General features: G+C 40.7%; 2 protein-coding genes and 1 long non-coding RNA gene across 3 annotated transcripts; 2 read left to right on the top strand and 1 right to left on the bottom strand.

Annotated features, from left to right (window-relative positions):
* Positions 1–1512: 1512 nt before the first annotated feature.
* sowahca (sosondowah ankyrin repeat domain family Ca) lies at positions 1513–7614 on the bottom strand. Its single transcript, XM_031281679.2, has 4 exons — positions 6930–7614; positions 6065–6453; positions 4731–5120; positions 1513–3694 (listed from the first exon to the last, which is right to left on the bottom strand). Exons 1-4 carry the CDS (start codon positions 7279–7281, stop codon positions 3230–3232), a joined length of 1596 nt encoding a protein of 531 aa, XP_031137539.1. The 5' UTR covers positions 7282–7614; the 3' UTR covers positions 1513–3229.
* On the top strand, positions 6489–18953 carry LOC118495539. The gene is made up of 2 exons (XR_004897992.1): positions 6489–6521; positions 18845–18953. It is a non-coding gene; the product is annotated as an uncharacterized LOC118495539 (long non-coding RNA).
* sept10 (septin 10) lies at positions 8289–17753 on the top strand. The gene is made up of 10 exons (XM_031281680.2): positions 8289–8527; positions 9573–9687; positions 10088–10283; positions 10492–10678; positions 12689–12850; positions 13352–13448; positions 13874–14042; positions 14138–14270; positions 14939–15117; positions 17366–17753. The coding sequence occupies exons 1-10, from the start codon at positions 8498–8500 to the stop codon at positions 17379–17381; spliced, it is 1284 nt and encodes a 427-aa protein (XP_031137540.1). The 5' UTR covers positions 8289–8497; the 3' UTR covers positions 17382–17753.
* Positions 18954–20213: the final 1260 nt, after the last annotated feature.

The raw sequence follows: 20213 nt of genomic DNA, 5'->3' as shown, positions 1-20213 counted from the left end.
GTTTTCACTTTGAGATCAAAGACATTTCCTGATGATTAGCCTAAAAAAGCCACAATAAATTTACTTAAGTGTTGTACAGTAAAACAATAAAACATGAAAACCTCCAAGAGGGATGAATACTTTCTATAGGAACTGCCGCCAGACAATATAACATCCAGCTGACAGTGTACATTTGTAACTACATTGATGGCTATTTGGCACTGTTAGTCACAAGTTAGGCTTTGTATGAATGTCATCATCACTGTGGTAACTATTTTGGGGAGAGAGTGAGAGATGGGGATAAATTGGACATGGATTAGTCCAACAGCGGAGGCCCCAGGCAAAAACGTTGGCACAGTTTCCCTGAAAAGATGGCAGAGGAATTTACATAATAGGCATTACTCCCTTCACTTTGTATGTAGGTCAGTAGCTGCAGTCAGAACAGCCTCTCTGCTCTGTCCCGATCAGCAGTCATCTAACAGATAGCCTGCCTTAAGGCAACTAGAATCTGAAATCTACCGACTCAGGAAAAGGCTCATCCCTTCATTGACCTAAATGCTGTTTGACTAGTCGATCAGGGCAAAAACAGAGATCAGAGAAACATCAAAAGAGCAGATTCTGACTCAAGAGCATTTACATTTGTACAAGCAGCACATTTGATTGTAATGACCGTAAACATGTAATCCTGCTTTTATATTGCTGATTTGTTCTGGTAAACATGAAGTAGAGGACAGACCCAGGCGGGAGCTAGAAGAAACATCAGTGCCAGAAGACCATTGTCAGAACAGTGGTTATCTGTCCAGTCCCAGGCACTGAGTATTCATTGCAAATACATATCTGTCTTAGGTGGCTAATGAATATAATTTAACTTAATCAACTTTTTGATTTTTTCGCCTTATCCTCGTAACATGCTGTGGATAACATGCTCAACTACATGAAAAAATAAAAGCCACTTGTCCTATGTCACTTCTCATTTGTGTTATACTTATGAAACTTGGAAAAACCTATAACTGCAGGTTGTGAATTTGCATTTATTCAGAAATATGACCCGAACTAGACCAGACTTAAAGGTCAGATTAGATCACTAAACATTTCATTATTCTTGCGAGGCTGTTTGATCTTGTAACAATTGAAGTACACACACACACACACACACACACACACACACACACACACACACACACACACACACACAGAACAGGTGCAAAATGAGGACTGGCTGTGAATATATTGGGCACAGTGTTACATGGGCAGCTTGTGGACAGGAAGCTGTGGATATAAAGTACTGTAAGTGGTGGCACAGGGGGGTCATCAGATCATCAATTATTCAGCACCACCAGACAGGGACAATCACTTGGTGTCAGCAGGACTGCCAAACAAAATAGCCTACTTAATTTGAAGATTCAGTCCATTCTAGTTGCATTTAATGATTGTATACATAGTGACACCTCTGACCATCATTTGTCTGTTACTGATTCTATGTTACTAAATACTCTGTTTGCTTGGAACAACCATAGCATACAGAGCACGGGGTTTAGTTTTATGCAAACCATTATTGCTTTATTTCATATTCAAGGAAGAGACACAATGATAGTGGCTCAGTAACAGTGTATTCACACAACATAATGACTTCACAGTATTTCACAAATAAGACAGAAACAATGACTTACAGACAAAATTAACAGTGCACAGAATTTCCCCTGTTCATGCATGTGAAAAAGTGACACCAAAGTAGGTTTGTACAATACATTTCTACATCAAAAGAGTTAACCATTCAATTATATGAAGCCCTATGATCTGAGTACAAATGCTACAAAGTACTATGGGAACATTCATGAAATCTAGGATGCGTGGTTTATTAAATAATCAGATATAAGCAAGGTTCACATATTTGGGAAAACAGTCAAAAAGTCAATGAGCTCCTCAGCTAAACATACAGCATTTCAGGTCTATACTCTTTATCCACAGATGACGCAGACATGATTAATGAACAAATGATTGTGTACATGCAAGATTAGAGCAATACAGGCAATTTATTAAAGAGAAAGAGGGCCATACTGCTTAAACTCCCCCACAAAGAAGCAATGTAACAACAAGTGACCAGGCTCAGAGGATTTGAGGTACATTATAGTCAGTAGAAAAACAACATCAGTTCTTCCGTGTGCTTTCACCCTGTGGAACAGTCCTACTGTGTAACTGATAAGTGTCTTTACAGTACTTGGATCTAACTAAAGCCATGGCAGCCTTTGTTGTTTTGACTATTGATCAACTGAAAGGGAAGGTATAGGGACAAATTACAAATTGTCATTTGTACACTTAATATAGACAGTGCATTTAAACATCTAAAATGTGTAACAATTTGATCACCTTCTTATATTGTGTATACAATATGAACTTTCTGTATATGTATGACATGGGACCAATAACAGCTGTCATGGTTTTAGTTGGAGCAGTTTCCTCCCATAATCACAAACTATCTTCAAAGTGACAAGTGCAAACATGACATAACTGTACGTGGTTGTACATACAAGAATCTTTGAATACTAAAATCTGGTACTTAAAAATAATAATTCACATTACAGAAATGTATTTTTTAAAAACAGCACCACCCAGTCAAAGGAGGTTGAAATATATAAAATTAGTTCTATGAATATATTACTTTACTCTGCAAAACAAAACCAAGATTTTGGAGAACTGTGTGGAATCAAATCTAAGTGCTGTTCTCAAATCCCTCACCACTGTGAGTCAAATCTAAAGTGAAAACCTGACAAAAATCCGGCCTGTTGCTTTTGCATTTGTGTGAACATTGTTCTAGCGTAGAGTATAAAAAAAAAAAACCCAAAAAAACTTGTGTAATGTTTGCTACCTGCTCTAAAAACAGAGCCTAAGAACATTATAGAAAAACCCACTAAAACAAAAAACAAGTTCAAAAGCAATTCACAGAGCAGTAGTTCAGTTTAACTCAATGAACTGTTGTAGCAAATAATATGCTACATGAACTGCGACCTGCCCTCTTTGATAAGCCTAATAACTGCAACTGGAACAAAAATAAGTTAGATTTTTAGAGAAACGGACATTTGTGGTTATCAAATCCTATAATAATAAAACCTCAAAATCAGTGTGACACTATAAATTAGAATGTGTGCTGTTAATTTTGGTCATAAAAATGTCTGACCTGTCAGCTTATAAAAGGTGAGTAAACTGCATTTTGTAAATCAACACATGGTTTGTACCTCAGAGTTGTGTTACTTTATCCAAACAGGTTGGACAGTGGTCGGGTTCGGAGAGGGCTCATGGGGAGCGCCTCTCCTCGTCCCACCTCGCCCGCGTCCCTAAAGGAGGCGCTGTGGATGATCTGGGCTCGGTGGCGTCCTCGGTGCAGCCGGGCGTTCAGCCGGCTCAGAGACGACTTCCTCTGTAAGCCCCCCTTGGTCCTCCCGGTCACGACTCCGTCCTCTGCTGCCTCAGCGGGTGGGTTCAGGAGTCGCAGTGGGTTCAGATTGCCCTGGAGGACCCTGGGAAATCGCCAGCCGCGCCCTCCGCTACTGCCGCTGTTTATGTTTTCGTTGTCTGTCTCAGCTCCGGGTGAGGTGACCACTCCCTCCTCCTGCAGGTCAGCAGCCAGCGGTGGCGACAGGTACTGGATGGCTCGCCTCCCGCTGTAGTCTCGAGCCTCAGGGTCTGCCTCCCAGTCTGACAGCAGCACACGGACCACCTGTCAATCACAGCACATTTAATACACACAGTGGAGAGGAAATATTCAGATACTGAAATCTTGTTACTTGTCATATATGTACTGGTGCCTTATTGGTAAGATTTATGATAGCAATACTGTACATCTGTAAATTACATCATATGAAAGTGTGTCTCATCTATTATCAAGCATGTCAACATTATGATACTAGTTGTCAGCTCTGCTGCCATCTTGTCTGTCTTGATCACTCCACGGTTATTTCTATCCTCAGTGTTTCCTTTAGGATTTCTTTTTAGCAGTGGGGGCAGGTCTGTCTGAACAAAACTGCAATGTGAGTAGCAGGATAAGTTAAAAGGCAACCGCGACAAAACATTTTGTACAGCCCTATTTCTGATACCGTGGTGGCAGAAATGTTGCCATGGTGGGCCGCCACTACAAAATCAACATAGAGGAAACACTGTATCCTTGCTTGTTTGTTTTTCCTTATTTTGTAAGGATTGTAGCCATCTAAAATGTGTGATACTGTAGTGTTATTCATTGGTCGATACAGTACTGTACTATTTTGTGCGTATTTATTATGTTGTGTATATGAATTTTAAAAGATATTACCCTATTTTTAGACTACCTTTTTATTATCTGGCCAAGGACAACAGATGAAGTTAGCCTTTTCAGTCTAACTCTGATTCATTTACAGTTACATTTAGTTTTTTTTTCAGTTATGATATAAGCCAAATTACAATCTGCCTTTTTCTTGTTTTCTTGTTTCAAAATTCTATTAATTTACCTTTCTTGAAAAGAAAGTTTGGTCTAGAAAGGTCTAGTTTGTTTGTCATCCCACACTAAACTAATGACTGAGAACACACACCTTTTCAACTCATTTTGTGTAAAACAGTGGAAACAAATGAATTAAATATTTTTTCTAGATCATTCACTCTGTTTTGAAGAGGAACTTTAATGACTCTAGCTGGGGCAGGCAGAGCACATACAATCATCTGCTGCTTTACTGAGCACGAGTAACACATGACACCACACCACCACCACCATCTACACAACCCACCTGTGTGTGTCCATGCATAGCTGCCAGGTGTAGCGGTGTGTATCCAGCACTTGATCTCACATTTACATTCACAGGTATAGTGTTCTCCTTGGCGAAGGCCAGCAGCTGGGAGAGCAGCTCAGCTTTGCCTTGCTTAGCCGCCCAGTGGAGGCAGGTAAAGCCAGTCACAAAGTCTCTCTTGGCTACTAGGCTAGGTTCCACAGCGAGCAAGGGCTGCAGGCTTTCCCACAGGCCATCTGAGGCGCACAGCATCCACTCGTGTTCCAGCGGGTCCAGGGTCACTGAGGCACAGTCCTCATCAGTGGCTGACGAGAGGAGCGATGCCGAATCTCCATCGCTCCTCACTGAGTCCCAGAGGCGTGAACCACGGTTGATCAGAGACCTCCGAACCTGCAAAGGGAAGAACATAGGAATGAAAGAGGTGCATACTTTACGTACACTTTTTTGTATTACCTTTAAAATACAGTATTTGTTTAGCTTTGTACCACTGCAGAATGCTTTATGGTGATATAAAGATGCCAATACCCTGCTAAAATGGTTCTTCAAAAGGACCTCAACGGCAATGTAAAAAACAGTTTCACAACACTTAAAATGTTCCACATTTAAAGAACCACATGCAAATGTTATTGTTATTTGTGGAAGACCAGCTAAACAAAAAGTAGGCCAAATACCAGGGTACTGACTGAGCACCACTGTTCATCACAGTAAAGTATCAAACTGATGTTAATTGTATAAAGACATCTTTGACAGTAAGAATTCAGTTTTGAAATAGTCCATTTTGTTGGTTCATGCCTTATGATGATCACTAAAAGGAGGTCATAGGTCAACCTGCCAAAGAGTTAAGGCAAGCTAGATTGATGATCACTGTGTCTCTTAGTTACAGAAGACAAAAAACTGCTGCTGTTGAGTCACATTTCATGAATATTGCATTTCTGGTTACACCCTAAATGGTGGTTTCCGCCAGCTGTCAAAGGCTGAGCTCTTAGCCATGATGCAAGTTACACAGCAGCAAAGGCGGGGGAGCCTGCTTATAATTTCATCTATGGACAACTGTGTGCCATACAGGTTTTGGAGCACACCCAAAAGTGAAACACCTGATGCTACAGTAATGCTTTACGTGTGGCCAAACATATAACATGGTCCATGAATCAGTGGTTTTTACAGGTTGAAGCCCATTTTTATAAAAAAATTCTTACATGCTTAAATTGTTACTTGTTTTAACTGCTATGCCCTGTAGAGAACTTTGTAAAGCTGTCATAGATATAAAATGATGACCTATAATAATAATAATCTACATGGAAGCCTTTTCATGCCAGAGAAACATAGTATCCTACCTGAGGAGAACTACTCATCATCAGCTCTATGAAGTTCCTGCGACTTCCCTTGGGTGTGTTGATATCTCCAACAGGTTCCAGCCCTTCAAAGGCGCTGTCTTCAGATAGACAGCTGGTCAGCAAGGCCCGCTGGGACCCTTTGGACACCCTGCGGGCCCCTCTCACCTGCTGGTTGTGGGACCCTGCAGGGTGAGCCTGGTCCAGATCTGCCACCCCAATGACTGGGGCCGACTCCCGCCTTCTCCTCTCCCTCAGCTTCACCTCCCCTCCTCCACCAGAGGTAGGAGTCGCTGTACTGGTCTTATTATTCTGGAAGGAGGCTGCAGGTTGCTCATTGCCATTAGATGGTGTGCCATTGTCCATGCTGGCAGCCAAAAAGCTGGATGCTTCTGTGGAACCATTGGACATGTTTTTTTTTTTTGTTTTATGTCATCCAGCTCTGGCATTGTATGATGGAGTGGTACTATCTTAACCTGAATAGACTCTAAAACAACCTTTCCACTGTAATCCCCACAGCTATGCCTAAGGCTAGTCTTGTTATCACTTTGTGTTATCATTACCCTTATTTATTATTATTATTATTATTATTGTTGTATTTTTGGCAAGATAGAGGTCAACATGAAAGACCCTGATCATTGGATTATGACAACTTCAGTTTAAGCTACATACCTATGTATTGGCCTTCAAAAACAATGGATAGCCAGTGCTGTGGGACAATACAACCCACGCAAATAAATAAACAAGTAGAACGTTATTGTTTTAGCCAAATATTGCATATAGGTTATATAGAGAAACAGGATTTTGCGTTGAACATGACAAATAAATCACTAGCATCAACACAAAGTGCGTATATGATATCCCTCACCTGTTTGGTCTCCGTTGTCAGGGTTGCCGTTTACATAGCTGTTGTCCAGTGTCTCCTGGATATTACCGTTGCACTCCACATGATCGTGGCCGCCTGCGTCCGTACGCATCACCGACTCCGCGCTGCCTTCTGTGTTTAAACAAACAAATGTCACGCCGTTTTCCACCTTTACAAAACCCACGTTGTTAACGATGCATTTTAGCGCCTCGCGATCCACCCCTTCCTTTGACTGGTCATTTTGTCCCGAAACTGATAGGAAATGATCGATCAGCTCCATCTGTTGGACCCTCCCTCCTCTCTCCATCAGGAACTCCTGCACGGCTTGCTCCGTGCACTGGGACGCCATTGTCATCCTGAACGACCCAAACAGAGCGCAACGATAGTTGAATAAGTTACACAGGGACGTTTCAAAATGACTGCATGTTCACGCAACTGTCAAAATACTTAGGTCGGTGACGAGGGGTGACAGCATCTTCTTCTCCTCCTCTCCTCCATGGGGAGTGTCGAGCTCTGGCAGATAGGGGTCGCACCAGTCTGTGGGTAGCACGTAACTGGAGCAGAAACACCATGCAAACGTTTACCACTGCAAAAAAATCGTGCTGCGTTCCCGTGCTCCTCGTAAACTTAAACTATACCAACTATTAGTAAAATCTACCATGTAGTACAAGCTATTTTATACAGTCTGTGAGTAAAAGTAGTCAGATTATTTAAGAATGTGGTTTTATTTTAAGGGTCGACTGTGTGTGAGTGATGGTGTGAGAAAGAAGTGGTAGTATAATTCGGACCTGTATTGGATGACTAGTTAGCTATGACTGTTGATAGTCCATTTTAACATCATCAACACCATATACTTTAGTATACGGTGAACACATACGAGACAAATTCGCCATAGTCCATGGCAACCAAAATTTAGGCTAAACAAAGTGATAATGTAGGTTACATAATGTTTAGCTAACACAGCATGCGACGTTATGATAGCAATCAGCCAATTTTACTCTAAATCTGAGTAAAAGACAGCATGTTCTTCAAATGTCACTCATCAGGCCTACCAATGTATTTTACATTTTTTGTTTTATTATCGTTGTTCCTTTTGAATTATCTGACGTCAAATCTCATAGCCATCTAAAACATCCAGCTGCTGGATGTAGATGTTACGCTGTTTTTGGCTTTACGATTTTTCTGACAGTCTGCAACATGCCATGAGAGCGACTCCAAAATGTTGCGCTGTACCATTATACAAAGAAGGGGTGGGTGGGTGTATTGCTGCAGTAAATCATCATTGTTTGGCTACATTTTCTGACAATTGTCGTGTATTTTACTCCTCGACAGAGTTAAATGTTTGAACTTTCGTGACAGGTTGCCTTCATTTGTAGAATTTAGTTTTAAAGCAAATGTACAAACTATAGTTCTAACCTCATTCTTATCTTGTATTGAGTAGTCTAGTCTGCCTAGTTGTCGACAGTAAACCCAGTGAGGCGGTCCTGATCAGGGTTCTTAAAAAAAAAAAAGTTGGTCTTTAGTTAGTTTTGTCTAATTATTTCTGAATTTATTAACTTCTGGCTAAAATAATGGCTTCTACAGATGTTGCTCGGCAGCCGGTTAGTATTTTTTTTATATGTGGTTGACAAGTTACAGTGTTCCTGGCAGTTGAGCAGGGAGTGTCCGGGGCTATCATTAAGTTAGCCACCGCTAGCCCGATAACGTTACCTACTTTCTGTTAAAGTTATTGAAAACATGGCAGTTCAAAGTAACTTACACACAGTGTAGAAAACAAAAACAATATCTGCCCCTCACGTCGACATACATCCAGAACCCAAAGTGTGACTTTTCGACTTTAATATTCAACTTTTCAACAGGAATTCCGTGTTTCATCTTCACCAAAATACTCGGCGGGGTGAGCTATCCTGGCTAACACTGCGCAGTCAAAAGTTTACAAAATAGTGTTTGCTGCACGGTTAAAGGGCAAGTCCATTACCTTGTGTATTGTTTTTGAGGCGTTTATATCATTCTCAGTAGTGTTTCGTATGTATTCAGATCGAAGCATTAATTTAGATCCAAGCATTAATGTGCTACAGCTACTAGCACAAAATTGCAGAAGTGTTACTGGTAAGCTTTGTAACGTTAGCTCGATGAGCGCCACTAAATCGCTACATTTTTGAATGAAATTTGGCGTTCACGTAGTTACTCTAATCAAGACATCTAGCCTAAAATAAACACGTTGTCGACACTTGTGTGAACGTGTTGGTGTTCTCACATAGACAACATAGTTTAAAATGATCAAACGATGGAGGTTAATCATGAGGAATTTCCCTACGTCATCAAATTGTACCTGGTCATAACCAGGTGAATTCTAAAAGGCGCAGACCTCTCCAATCGCTCTCCATCAGCTCCGCAAAACTTGGCCTATGGTATGGATTGGTTAACAAATCATGCCCAAATCTTCATTATTGTGCATCCTTACAACAACATTTAAATGTGTGAAGCTGGAGGGTCTTGGCTTGCGAGTGAACAATGCCTAATAGTTGATATTTTATCTATCCTGCCGTAATAATCACACTTTTCCGGGGCATCACTTTTTCTTATTTGAGGAGAAAATGGCTGCAGCATCTTGATAATGATCTGTTTGTGCAATTTCTTCCTCAGGGTCAAGGAGTCCGGCCCCTGTCCCTGGCAGGCCATGTGGGCTTTGACAGCCTCCCAGATCAGCTTGTCAACAAGTCCATCTGCCAGGGCTTCTGTTTTAATATTCTCTGCATTGGTACGTTTTCATACACGATAACACATACATAAACACTACACACCTACACACCCTTACCGAAACTCCTGACACACACGGGATGCTACTACTTGAATACTTTCTTCTCTCACTCTCATGCACACATACACATTGTTTGACTTGACCACCTCAATTCACTGCCATTGCTTAGGTCTGTCTGATATTCTAGCTCCTTTCCTCATACTCCTTAGCTAGAGTGCCTTTTGATTAGGGGTGGACAACATGGCCCTAAAGTAATGTCATGATATTTCACGGTATTTCTGCGATATCGATATTCTTATTCATATGACAGAATACTTGATTCCAAGAACATACAATTGTTTGTGGTTGATTCTATTTTGTTGTGCTATTATAACTGTGTCCCATCTTTTTCTGGCTCTAGGTGAGACTGGTATCGGAAAGTCTACCCTGATGGACACTTTGTTCAATACAAACTTTGAGAACTTAGAGTCATCCCACTTTGAGCCTCAAGTGAAGCTGCATGCTCAAACCTATGACCTACAGGAGAGCAACGTCCGACTACGCCTTACCGTGGTCAACACCGTAGGCTTCGGAGACCAAATGAACAAACAAGAGAGGTGGGAGGAGGAGTGTGTGTGCAAGTGTGTTATTGGCAGTGAAGAAGAGTTACAGGCTCAGAGTGTTCAAGAGGGGTTTGAGTGATGATGAGGTAGTGAATGCAATTAAAAATGAGTTTCTATTTGAAGGGTACTGCCATTGTGAACTAATCTGTGTTAACCACTCATAAAACCCAAATGTCTAATCGACCCTATGTCTTTCTTGTAGCTATCAGCCAGTGGTGGACTATATCGACAGGCAGTTTGAGAGTTATCTACAGGAGGAGCTAAAAATCAAACGCTCTCTTCACAACTACCATGACTCGCGAGTCCACGCTTGCCTTTACTTCATCTCTCCCTCAGGTCATTCACTTAAATCCCTGGACCTGGTCACGATGAAAAAGCTAGACAGCAAGGTAGGGGGTGTGGGGGTGTGTGTGTGTGTGTGTGTGATGACATTTCTGACATAACAAAATTATTGAAGGTATTGCATATCCCAGACAGGTATATTATTCAGGAAATGTTTGGAATTTTTAGGGGACTATCAGGCAATTTTATTTAAAAAAAAAAAAAAATGTTTATTTTACTGAAATAGTACAGGTTGTTTCACATAGTAATCGTAGTACCGGTAGATTGACGGTGACCATAACGGCATCCCAAAGATGGTTGTCTTCAGTGTGGTTCGGACTGTTAACCTTTTAGGATAACTTTTTATTCGACAAAGCTCAAAATGGCAGCTGAATCAACTCATCGCACTAGGTGGCAAAAAAGAGGTTAAACGCAGAAATACGTTTAACTCCGGGGAGATGATGCTCCATTGATCTTGTACTGACTTCTGTTGACGTCGATATTTTAAAATGGACCTGTCAATTCTTTTGGCTGCCATAGAACCCTGGCTTGTATATTGTGAAGAAGACATGTCATTATACAACAAGATTTTTTTAGGATTCTTTTCAATAGGAACATTCAAATGCAAACTGAGTGTGTTATAGTCAGAAGTACTGTATTAGAGACCGTGCTGTGGATGTTTCTAGACTTTTCCTCTCAGTATTTTAATGTTCTGACTGTTGGGAGAGGTTCACTATCCAACTGACTAAACCCCTCCCTTCACTCTTGAAGTGGTCAGAAACTTTCCCATGCTCTCTGTGTGTAGTGACTTTGTGTTTTTTGTTTTTTTTGTGCGCTTGTGTGATTTCACTGCTCCGGAGTGTCAGTGACCCTGGATTTGCGTGTGAATGGAGGAGAAAAAGCAGTGGAATGCTGTAATCACCTCACGCATACACACTCGAGTTGTCCTTTTGTGTCACTGTACAGATACACACAGAAAGAGCCATTTGTTGAATCTGCAGCACAGACAGACAGACAGACAGTCAGTCACTCAGACAGCTGTTGGAACAGATCTCCTAACATTGTTTTGTTTTCCCTGCTGGGATCAGTGTGTATTCTGTTTGCGTGTATGGGTGTGTGGTCTGGCCCAGAAGCTTGTCTAGTGACAGCAACTCATTCCAAGCCTCTCTTTTGTACGACACGGCAACGGACAGACAGACAGACAGACAGACAGACAGACAGACAGGCAGAAGTGGAATGTGGGATGACAGAGTGGGCTGCTGGGCCAGAAATAACATCACTAAACCTGCTTTATCTAACACTTATCTACCATCCGTTTGACAAGTATTTTAGATGAAGAAATAAAAACAAAGACTGTTGGAATAGTTCACGTTTTTGTTAAATTGTACTCTGCCAGAGACAGACTAATGTAGGCCTTTTCAATGTGTCTACATGTAGTTTCCTGCTTTGTCAGTGAGATTAGCTCGTTGGTTTAGCTCTATTACTAAATGTCTGTGGCATTGGGAGAAGCTCTGCTCAAAGTTCACGGAAGTTACTGTTACTAAGTTGGTATTGACAAACTTTTTTGTATAAAACTACAGAAAAATGAAGGATTAATATACCACCACACCATAGTGGCTACAGGCAAAGTGCATTAGACCTCGGTATTATCTATATTATTGGTATTGGTGATATTAGTGACTATGACCTATCACAAACTGCAGAAATGATGCCGTTAACTGATAAGACCTATGTTGTAATAAACTGTCCTTTAACTCCTGAGTAGGAAACCCAGTGGTCTCCTCGTCTTGTCCCTTGCTGTTCTAGAAGCATTTTTAAAGCAGATTGAGTCACTTCAAGCTACTACCTGTATTTTTTGAATTTGAAATGTAATTATCTTGGTGCCTTCTGTGGGAACATTTATCTTCCTGCCACATTTTTTTTATCTCATGCCTCATTTGTATTTTTAAGAAGTTATAAATATAAAAGTATATGTATGCTCTTCTTACAGATTGCAGTTTGAAGTTGTAGTTCTGAAATATTTAATAATGATTGCTCAGGAAGAAGTTATTTTGTACATGTTTACCATCTTACTCTAGGTGAACATCATCCCTGTGATTGCCAAAGCTGACACCATCAGTAAGAGCGAGCTACATAAATTCAAGATTAAAATCATGAGTGAGCTGGTCAGCAATGGCGTCCAAATCTATCAGTTCCCCCTGGATGATGAGACCGTCGCCAAGGTCAACACTACTATGAATGTAAGAAAACACACACATTACACCTTGAGCTAGAGTGCTATCTTAGGGCTGGATTTTGTTGAAAAGAATTTGTCATGACAAATTTACATAGTCACTGTTAAGTAGTTATGTATTTTAAGTTGAAAACTCTGTTTTCAAGGTTTTGAGGTTACAGTCTGACAGACCTAGAGTATATTCCCATAGGTTTGCAGCTGTTTTATTTTCAGAATTGAACTTGCATTTCTTTGTAGCATCAGCAAGGTTTTAAAAATATAACTTAAACATGGTGTGTGGGTGGGTGTGTGTGTGGGTGTGGGTGGGTGTGGGTGGGTGGGTGTAAGTGAAGGAGTTGGCGTAAACAGATGTGACTTAATAAGTAATTGAATGTACTTAAACTATGTACTTTTTTAAACTTAATTTGTTTGTAACAGGTTTAAGCTTTAGTAGTATTGTGGATCCAGCCATGTTATATCTTTGGTTGCAGTTAGTTCAGACGTATAATAAAATAAACTGTTTTCGTAGGGTCACTTGCCTTTTGCTGTAGTAGGCAGCACAGAGGAAGTCTCCGTTGGCAATAAGATGGTGAAGGCTCGTCAGTATCCCTGGGGTGTAGTACAAGGTAAGATGGATCATTGTTTGTTTGTGTGTTTTCCTACACAGCTGTGCTTGTATTGCCAAATATATTGCTGTTAATTGCCGGATCGCATCGATTTAATGGACAGCTGTTAATCTTTCAGACCTACATTTCTCGCCCTCACAATCATTTTCACACTTGTCCCAAGTAGAAATGAGTACTGTGGCTGAAAGAGCTCGATAAACTGTAACGCAATTTTGAAATTAGCACATTGCTGCCAGTCAACATACAGTAAAGAAATACCAGTTAGCTTCAGTGTGTCTTATCATGGTCTAAATGCTTTTTCAAAGGCTTTCTAGCTAAAAAAAAACACATCTGGAGGCCATTTATAACACTTGAAATGTACAGTATTTAATATCAGCTGGTTCGCTAACCCTTGTATATGTCTCGTATCTATTGATGTGTGTCAGTGGAGAACGAGAGTCACTGTGACTTTGTGAAGCTGAGGGAGATGCTGATCTGTGTAAACATGGAGGACCTGAGAGAGCAGACACACACGCGCCACTATGAGCTGTACCGGCGCTGCAAGCTGGAAGAAATGGGATTTAAAGACACCGACCCAGAGTGCAAACCCGTCAGGTGAGCTCATTAACACCTGTGTGTGTGGACACAATGCAAAATGTATATCTGACATGACTGACAATTGACGTGTGTGTGTGTGTGTGTGTGTGTAGCTTGCAGCAGACTTATGAGGCCAAGCGTCAGGAGTTCCTGGTGGAGCTGCAGAAGAGAGAGGACGAGATGAGGCAGATGTTTGTGCAGAGGGTGAAGGAGAAGGAGTCTGAGCTGAAGGAGGCTGAGAGAGATGTATGTAGACATGCAAACACAAACTTATTCACATGGAACTCTTCATTAGCAGCATATTCATTAACCTTAACAGCAATTTTATTACAGTGTGGGCTTGCTGAGATGTTGAAAGGTGGCAGCTTTGTTTAGATTAGTCCATGACAGTCAGACAGGTAAAAAACAAACAAACAAACAAAAAAACAGGTTAGCCAGACTTATTTGGAAGAGAAAACAATAGCGAACAGTAAAAGTACAGTCTTTTGTAAACATCTGTAACATCTATAACATTTTACACACTAGTACACTGTTGGGTACTGACTGTATTTTTTACCCTCAGAAGTTGTAATTTCTTTGTGTATTTATTACTTTTTTGAATAAATAAATGTGATTTTAGCCACAGCTTTTCCCTTTTTGTTTTTCGTTCCTATGAACCTAAGAATCCTATTCTTGATAAAATCAAAGCAAGAGCATTTGTTTTGTCCAGGGAAAGTCAATCTTGTAACAATTTCCCATCTAATTTGGTTTTAGTGTGACAGAGAAAAGCCTCATTATGAGGAAACTAATTTGTCGCATAATTCATTTTAATTTGCTACATAGGCAGATCTCTCTTATTTTTGCTCGTTCTTCTTGATCCTGTCAAAAATGCAGGCGTCCCTGTAACTCGACTCTGTTCTCTCTGTGTGTTTCAGCTGCAGGGTCGTTTTGAGCAGCTGAAGCGTCTCCACGCAGACGAGAAAGCAGCTCTGGAGGAGAAGAAGAGACTCCTGGACGAGGACCAGAGTTCCTTCGGCAAGAGACGAGCTGCCGCCCAGCTCCTGCAGGCCCAGAGCCTCACCGCCAACGGCAAGAAGGACAAGGACCGCAAGAAGTAAGAGGCTAATGTTTCATGGAAATATTCAAGATCCATAGCTTTACACATCTGTAGGCAGTGAGGGTCAAATTACACTCTGAGGGCCCTATTTTAACGATCTGAAACGCAAGTATCAAACGCCAAACGCAAGTAGCTTTGTGGGCGGATCTCGGGCGCTGTTGCTATTACACCGGCGGGATAAATGACTCCCGCACCTGACGCAAATCTAAAATGGGTTGGTCTGAAGTAGCTACGTTACTCATAGGTGTGGTTTGGCCGAAACGTGCAATAAACCAGTCAGTGTTATCTCACATTCCCTTTAAAAGCAGGCGCGCTTGTTCCATGGCGGATTGCTATTATAATGGCGGATTTGCTAGGCGCACACTCTTAATACATCCATGGGCGCACGCCAGGAGCGGTTCACAGCCAAGGAGACCGACGTTTGCTATTGATTTTTCTTTTTGTCAAAATGTAAATAAAGAAATGTCACAAAAACATACTTTCCGATGTTTTGGGCTCACTCTCACTGAATCACGAGGTTATGAATGCATGGTGATATTTCTGCGATGTAGTCTAACATTAGACCGAGATTACCTCACTATAGACTGCTGCTGGGGCATTTGGGTCAAGTGGCATCGGCACATGCAGTTCAACATCACATCTCCTTAAGTCCTCTAATATTTCCTCATTTATGTCATCAACACATCCATGATTCATGGAAATGTGTAAAACAAGGTCATATTTTTCCTTGTATTTATGTATGGTTTGCAAAAATGGGAACTGCTGGGTCAGTGAGATGAGAGAAGTAAAGTGTATGCGCGGTGTGCACACTCTATATCACGGCCAAGCACGCGCCCTTAAAATAGCATCTGAATAACGCGCCACTGACTGTAGACTTGGTTTTTCCTGGTCTGTGGCGGAACTGTTTTCTGAAACTGCAAAATAGCACTAGGGAACGTTTGCGCCGGAACACGCCTCCTCTTTTTGCTGAACCGCCCCGGGAGCGCAAGTTCATTCCCTAATTTAGCGATGTGAGTCTGTGGAGGGAAAAGTCTGCTGTGCGTCGGGTGAAAAATAGGAATGATACGTGCGTCAGTGTACAAAGTCAATTGCGCTGGGTTCAAGATAGGCCCTTTGAGTCATTGGTGACTCGTTGCTGACAATGGGTTCAGTATTCAGTTTTATATAATACAGGACATGTTGCCACCTGCTGGTAATATTAATTTGGGGCAACAAATCTGATGACTACTGAGTGCATTTCAGATTTGTCTACATGAGTGCACTGACTGACTCTGATGCATATTGTGGAGGATTTTGTGCTCCTAGAGATTTTGCGCTCTTCCGGCACAAAATAACCTAGGGGTTAATAACTCATGTGTACTGAGTCGACCGTTCTCTGGGATATGTTTTCATGCTAATCAAATGTGACAAGTTTTAGTGTAAACCGCTAATTAGCTTATAAAGCTTTGTCGTCGGGCCAGAGGGTAAAGTAAAAAGAAATCGCTATTTCTATACCACTAACAAGGCTCAAAATAGCACCACACTTCCACGGTAGCATAATGAGGGTCCCTACAGTCGAACCGTGTAACCAGTAACCAGTAACATAGCTCAAGCACGGCGTTGGTCGTTCGACTGGTCATGACTGTTTTCCCAAGATGGCACCCGTCTGTATACGTGAATGGTACTGTCTTTCTAAACTATCTTTTTAATAAACTGTACACTTACAAAGTTCACATGTAGGGACCCTCATTATGCTACCGTGGAAGTGTGGTGCTATTTTGAGCCTTGTTAGTGGTATAGAAATAGCGATTTCTTTTTACTTTACCCTCTGGCCCGACGACTAGCTTTATAAGCTAATTAGCGGTTTGCGATAAAACTGGTAAATTTCGATTAGCATGAAAACATATCCCAGAGAACGGTCGACTCAGTACATGTTATTAACCCCTAGGTTATTTTGTCCTTTAACTACTCATATTTGTTCATTAAATCAGTCTTTTTGCAATGTTTCAATCGTAATAAACTATTGAATATGAGCGTGAATATTTTGGAGTCCTTAACACAAAGACGGAAGAACAACTTCAATCTAGAAAACAAATGCATAAAGTGGAAAACAGGCCACCACTACTTAGTGGACATATAAGTTGCTTACAGACAAACTATGTAATAAAGCCAGTATAGTCAATTCAGTAATATGGTGTGAGATATGTTATTATATTGAATTAGCTGTAAAATGGGATTCTCAACTCCATCGTGTTCTCTCTTCCAGTTCTGGCTTCATGTGAAGACGTTGGGGATCAGAAGTACACTCCAGTACGACCAGTACAACCAGTGACGTTCTGGCCACGTCCTTTCCAGCCCTTTATGGCCAGTCTTAAACACTAACCAGGAAAACCGCACACAGACCAGCAGTGTGTGCGAGTGTGAGTTTGTGCCAAAGTTTAATGACTGTATCCATGAATCCTGTGTAAACTTTCCTCAATGGTATATTTTTAATCTTCTTAGCAGGTTTTATACCTCTCTGTAATATTTTATATTTATCCTTTCGTTTTTATATAATACTTTTTTATTTTTCATATACCTCCCCCTTTACAGTAAATAAAAGAATTGGATACATACCAAGTAACACTATATTAAAAGGGACCTCCTCACTTACATTTAATCTGCCTGCCATCTAATGTTTTGTAATGCAGTCTCATGGCTTTGCTAATGAGAAAAACATCTGTAACACGCTTGTAATTTATTACAAAACCCTTTTCAGACATGCACCTCATGAGGAGCTTTACAGTTTGGTCTCAGTGTCCAAATGAATGCCACATTAGAGGCGAGCGTGTCTAATAAAGCCTCCGAGATAAACAATCATTTTATTATTATTTTTTTCAACTCGCAGCTGTTCTCCAGCAGTGAGATTGAATATGTTGTGAGCATTGCAGCTCTCTGTATAGAGTGTAATAGTCCTGTCATGTTTAAATAGAGCCCTAACAGAAGAATGTCTCCACAGAGACCTTTTGATGTTTAACAGATATGTATTTAAATCCAGCGATGCAACAGAATCCATGTCTGAAAAGGGCTTAAGTGATCATTTCTGAAAGCTGATGTAGTGCATTCATTATCAAGAGTTGTCAAAATCACGATCACAGGGCATTATAATTCCTTATCCTTATTATGTCCGATTTTTTTCTTCTCACACATCCTTGATGCTATAACTATGAGCACACCAGCATTACAAAAATCAGCAGGAGACCTATGACTCATATTGCTTGGTTTTGGAACTAGGTACATGTTACAGCATATATTTATATATACAGTGTATGTGTGTGTATATATATATATATATATTGTGTTTTACTTGCTCCCTTAGTTTTCTTACTGACACAAACTGTTAAAGTTTGCAATGCAGTCTGCCTGAAAAGCGCTGACTCGTGGAAAAAATGCATCATGTCGAGTCAGTGTTTGTTGAGGAAGTACGAGAAGAGAGGGAAGATGCATTTGTGACTTTTTTCTTTTTTTTCTTTTTTTTTTTTTAATCATTTCTTTATTCACTTCTGTCTGGAGTCACGATGAGACAGTGTTTCACACCTCGAAGCATTTTACAGAATAGAGTAAACCACAACAATAAAGTGTGATTTATAAAACCAACATTTACTCACAAACACTGCCACTTTATAGTTTACACTAGTGCTTAATATGTGTTAGTGCCCTATCTGTGTGAAGCTTAATTAGAAATCCATTTAAGTTATACATCCAGGGAAAGCTTGTAAGACACATTTGTACTACACTTGTATTTAAGGAATAAACAGTATTATTTGGGAGCTTTTTCTTCTTTCTAAATAAATCTTTGTATTTTTGTCATGATACACTATGTTTGTCTGTTTCTCATGTCACAACATGGCATCTTATGACAGCTACATTGTCTTTTATTAAAAGGAAAAAAGCTCATGTTCCACTTAGGGCTGAGCAAAATATAGAGATTATATATCGATATCGTGATATGAGACTAGATATCGTCTTAGATTTTGGATATCGTCATATTGTAATATGGCATAAGTGTTGTCTTTTCCTGGTTTTAAAGGCTGCATTACAGTGAAGTGATGTCATTTTCTGAACTTACCAGACTGTTGAAACTGTTCTATTATTTGCCTTTACCCAACTTAGGCGCTTTTCCATTACATGGTACCAGCTTGACTCGCCTCAACTCTACTCGCCTTTTTTGGTTTTCCATTACGAAAAAAAGTACCTGGTACCTGCTAACAGGTACTTTTTTTAGTACCACCTCAGTCGAGGTTCCAAGCGAGCTGAGGCGATACCAAAAGGTGACGTGAAAGCGACAGACGGGGGTGTCCTGAACAAACCCGCCATTTTTAAATTGTTTAGCCAGCTGTGGTTTTTTTTTTTTGCTGCCTCCAGCTTCATTTGAAACAAAATGTGTCTTCTGGCAACAACAACACACCTTCGACGTTCTGTGTGTGTGTCGCGTTAGGTCACGGCAGTTTACTGCGGCGCCGCTTGTTTTACAGTTCTGCGGAGGCTCCAGGCAGAGCTTTCGCCGTAGCCTACGTACACACACACACATGGCCGGCTCGACACACACACCACGCACAAGTATAAACATCAGGCCACTTACATAGGCTACGGCGAAAGCTCTGCCTGGAGCCTCCAAAGAACTGTAAAACAAGCTCAAGTGGCCTGATGTTTATACTTGTGCGCTGGTGTGTGAAACGCCATTAGACATTATATCCACATTACTGCTGATTATTTATCTAAACTCTCATTGTGTACATATTTTGTGAAAGCACCAATAGTCAACACTACAATATCGTTGCGGTATCGATATCAAGGTATTTGGTGAAAAATATCGTGATATTTGATTTTCTCCATATCCCCCAGCCCTAGTTCCACTTTATTTAATAAAAAAAAGGTAGAGGTTACATCAGACTGCAGTGCATTGCTTCAGGTTCTATTTAAACATATCTGTCTGAAATTATTTTTCCTTCAAGCTGTTGAAAAATGTACAATCACATGACCAGCTCGTACTCAGAGGTCAAGGACTAAGGTGTCTGACCAGAGGGATTTTATAGTAGTTTCAGTTTTGAGACCACAACACTTTTTGGAGAATT

This window comes from Sander lucioperca, chromosome 8 (genome assembly GCF_008315115.2).
Source record: "Sander lucioperca isolate FBNREF2018 chromosome 8, SLUC_FBN_1.2, whole genome shotgun sequence".
Classification (NCBI taxonomy): domain Eukaryota; kingdom Metazoa; phylum Chordata; class Actinopteri; order Perciformes; family Percidae; genus Sander; species Sander lucioperca.
Note: the sequence above shows the minus strand (reverse complement) of the source record. Positions and strands in the feature narration are given on the sequence as shown.

Coding starts and splice junctions, on each gene's coding strand:
- sowahca (XM_031281679.2), bottom strand. CDS start 7,281: ATGACAATGGCGTCCCAGTGCACGGAGCAAGCCGTGCAGGAGTTCCTG. Junction 5,121..6,064: donor TGATGAGTAGTTCTCCTCAG/GTAGGATACTAT, acceptor TTCCCTTTGCAG/GTTCGGAGGTCTCTGATCAA. Junction 3,695..4,730: donor CTATGCATGGACACACACAG/GTGGGTTGTGTA, acceptor TGTGATTGACAG/GTGGTCCGTGTGCTGCTGTC.
- sept10 (XM_031281680.2), top strand. CDS start 8,498: ATGGCTTCTACAGATGTTGCTCGGCAGCCG. Junction 10,284..10,491: donor CAAATGAACAAACAAGAGAG/GTGGGAGGAGGA, acceptor TCTTTCTTGTAG/CTATCAGCCAGTGGTGGACT. Junction 14,271..14,938: donor TGAAGGAGGCTGAGAGAGAT/GTATGTAGACAT, acceptor TGTGTGTTTCAG/CTGCAGGGTCGTTTTGAGCA.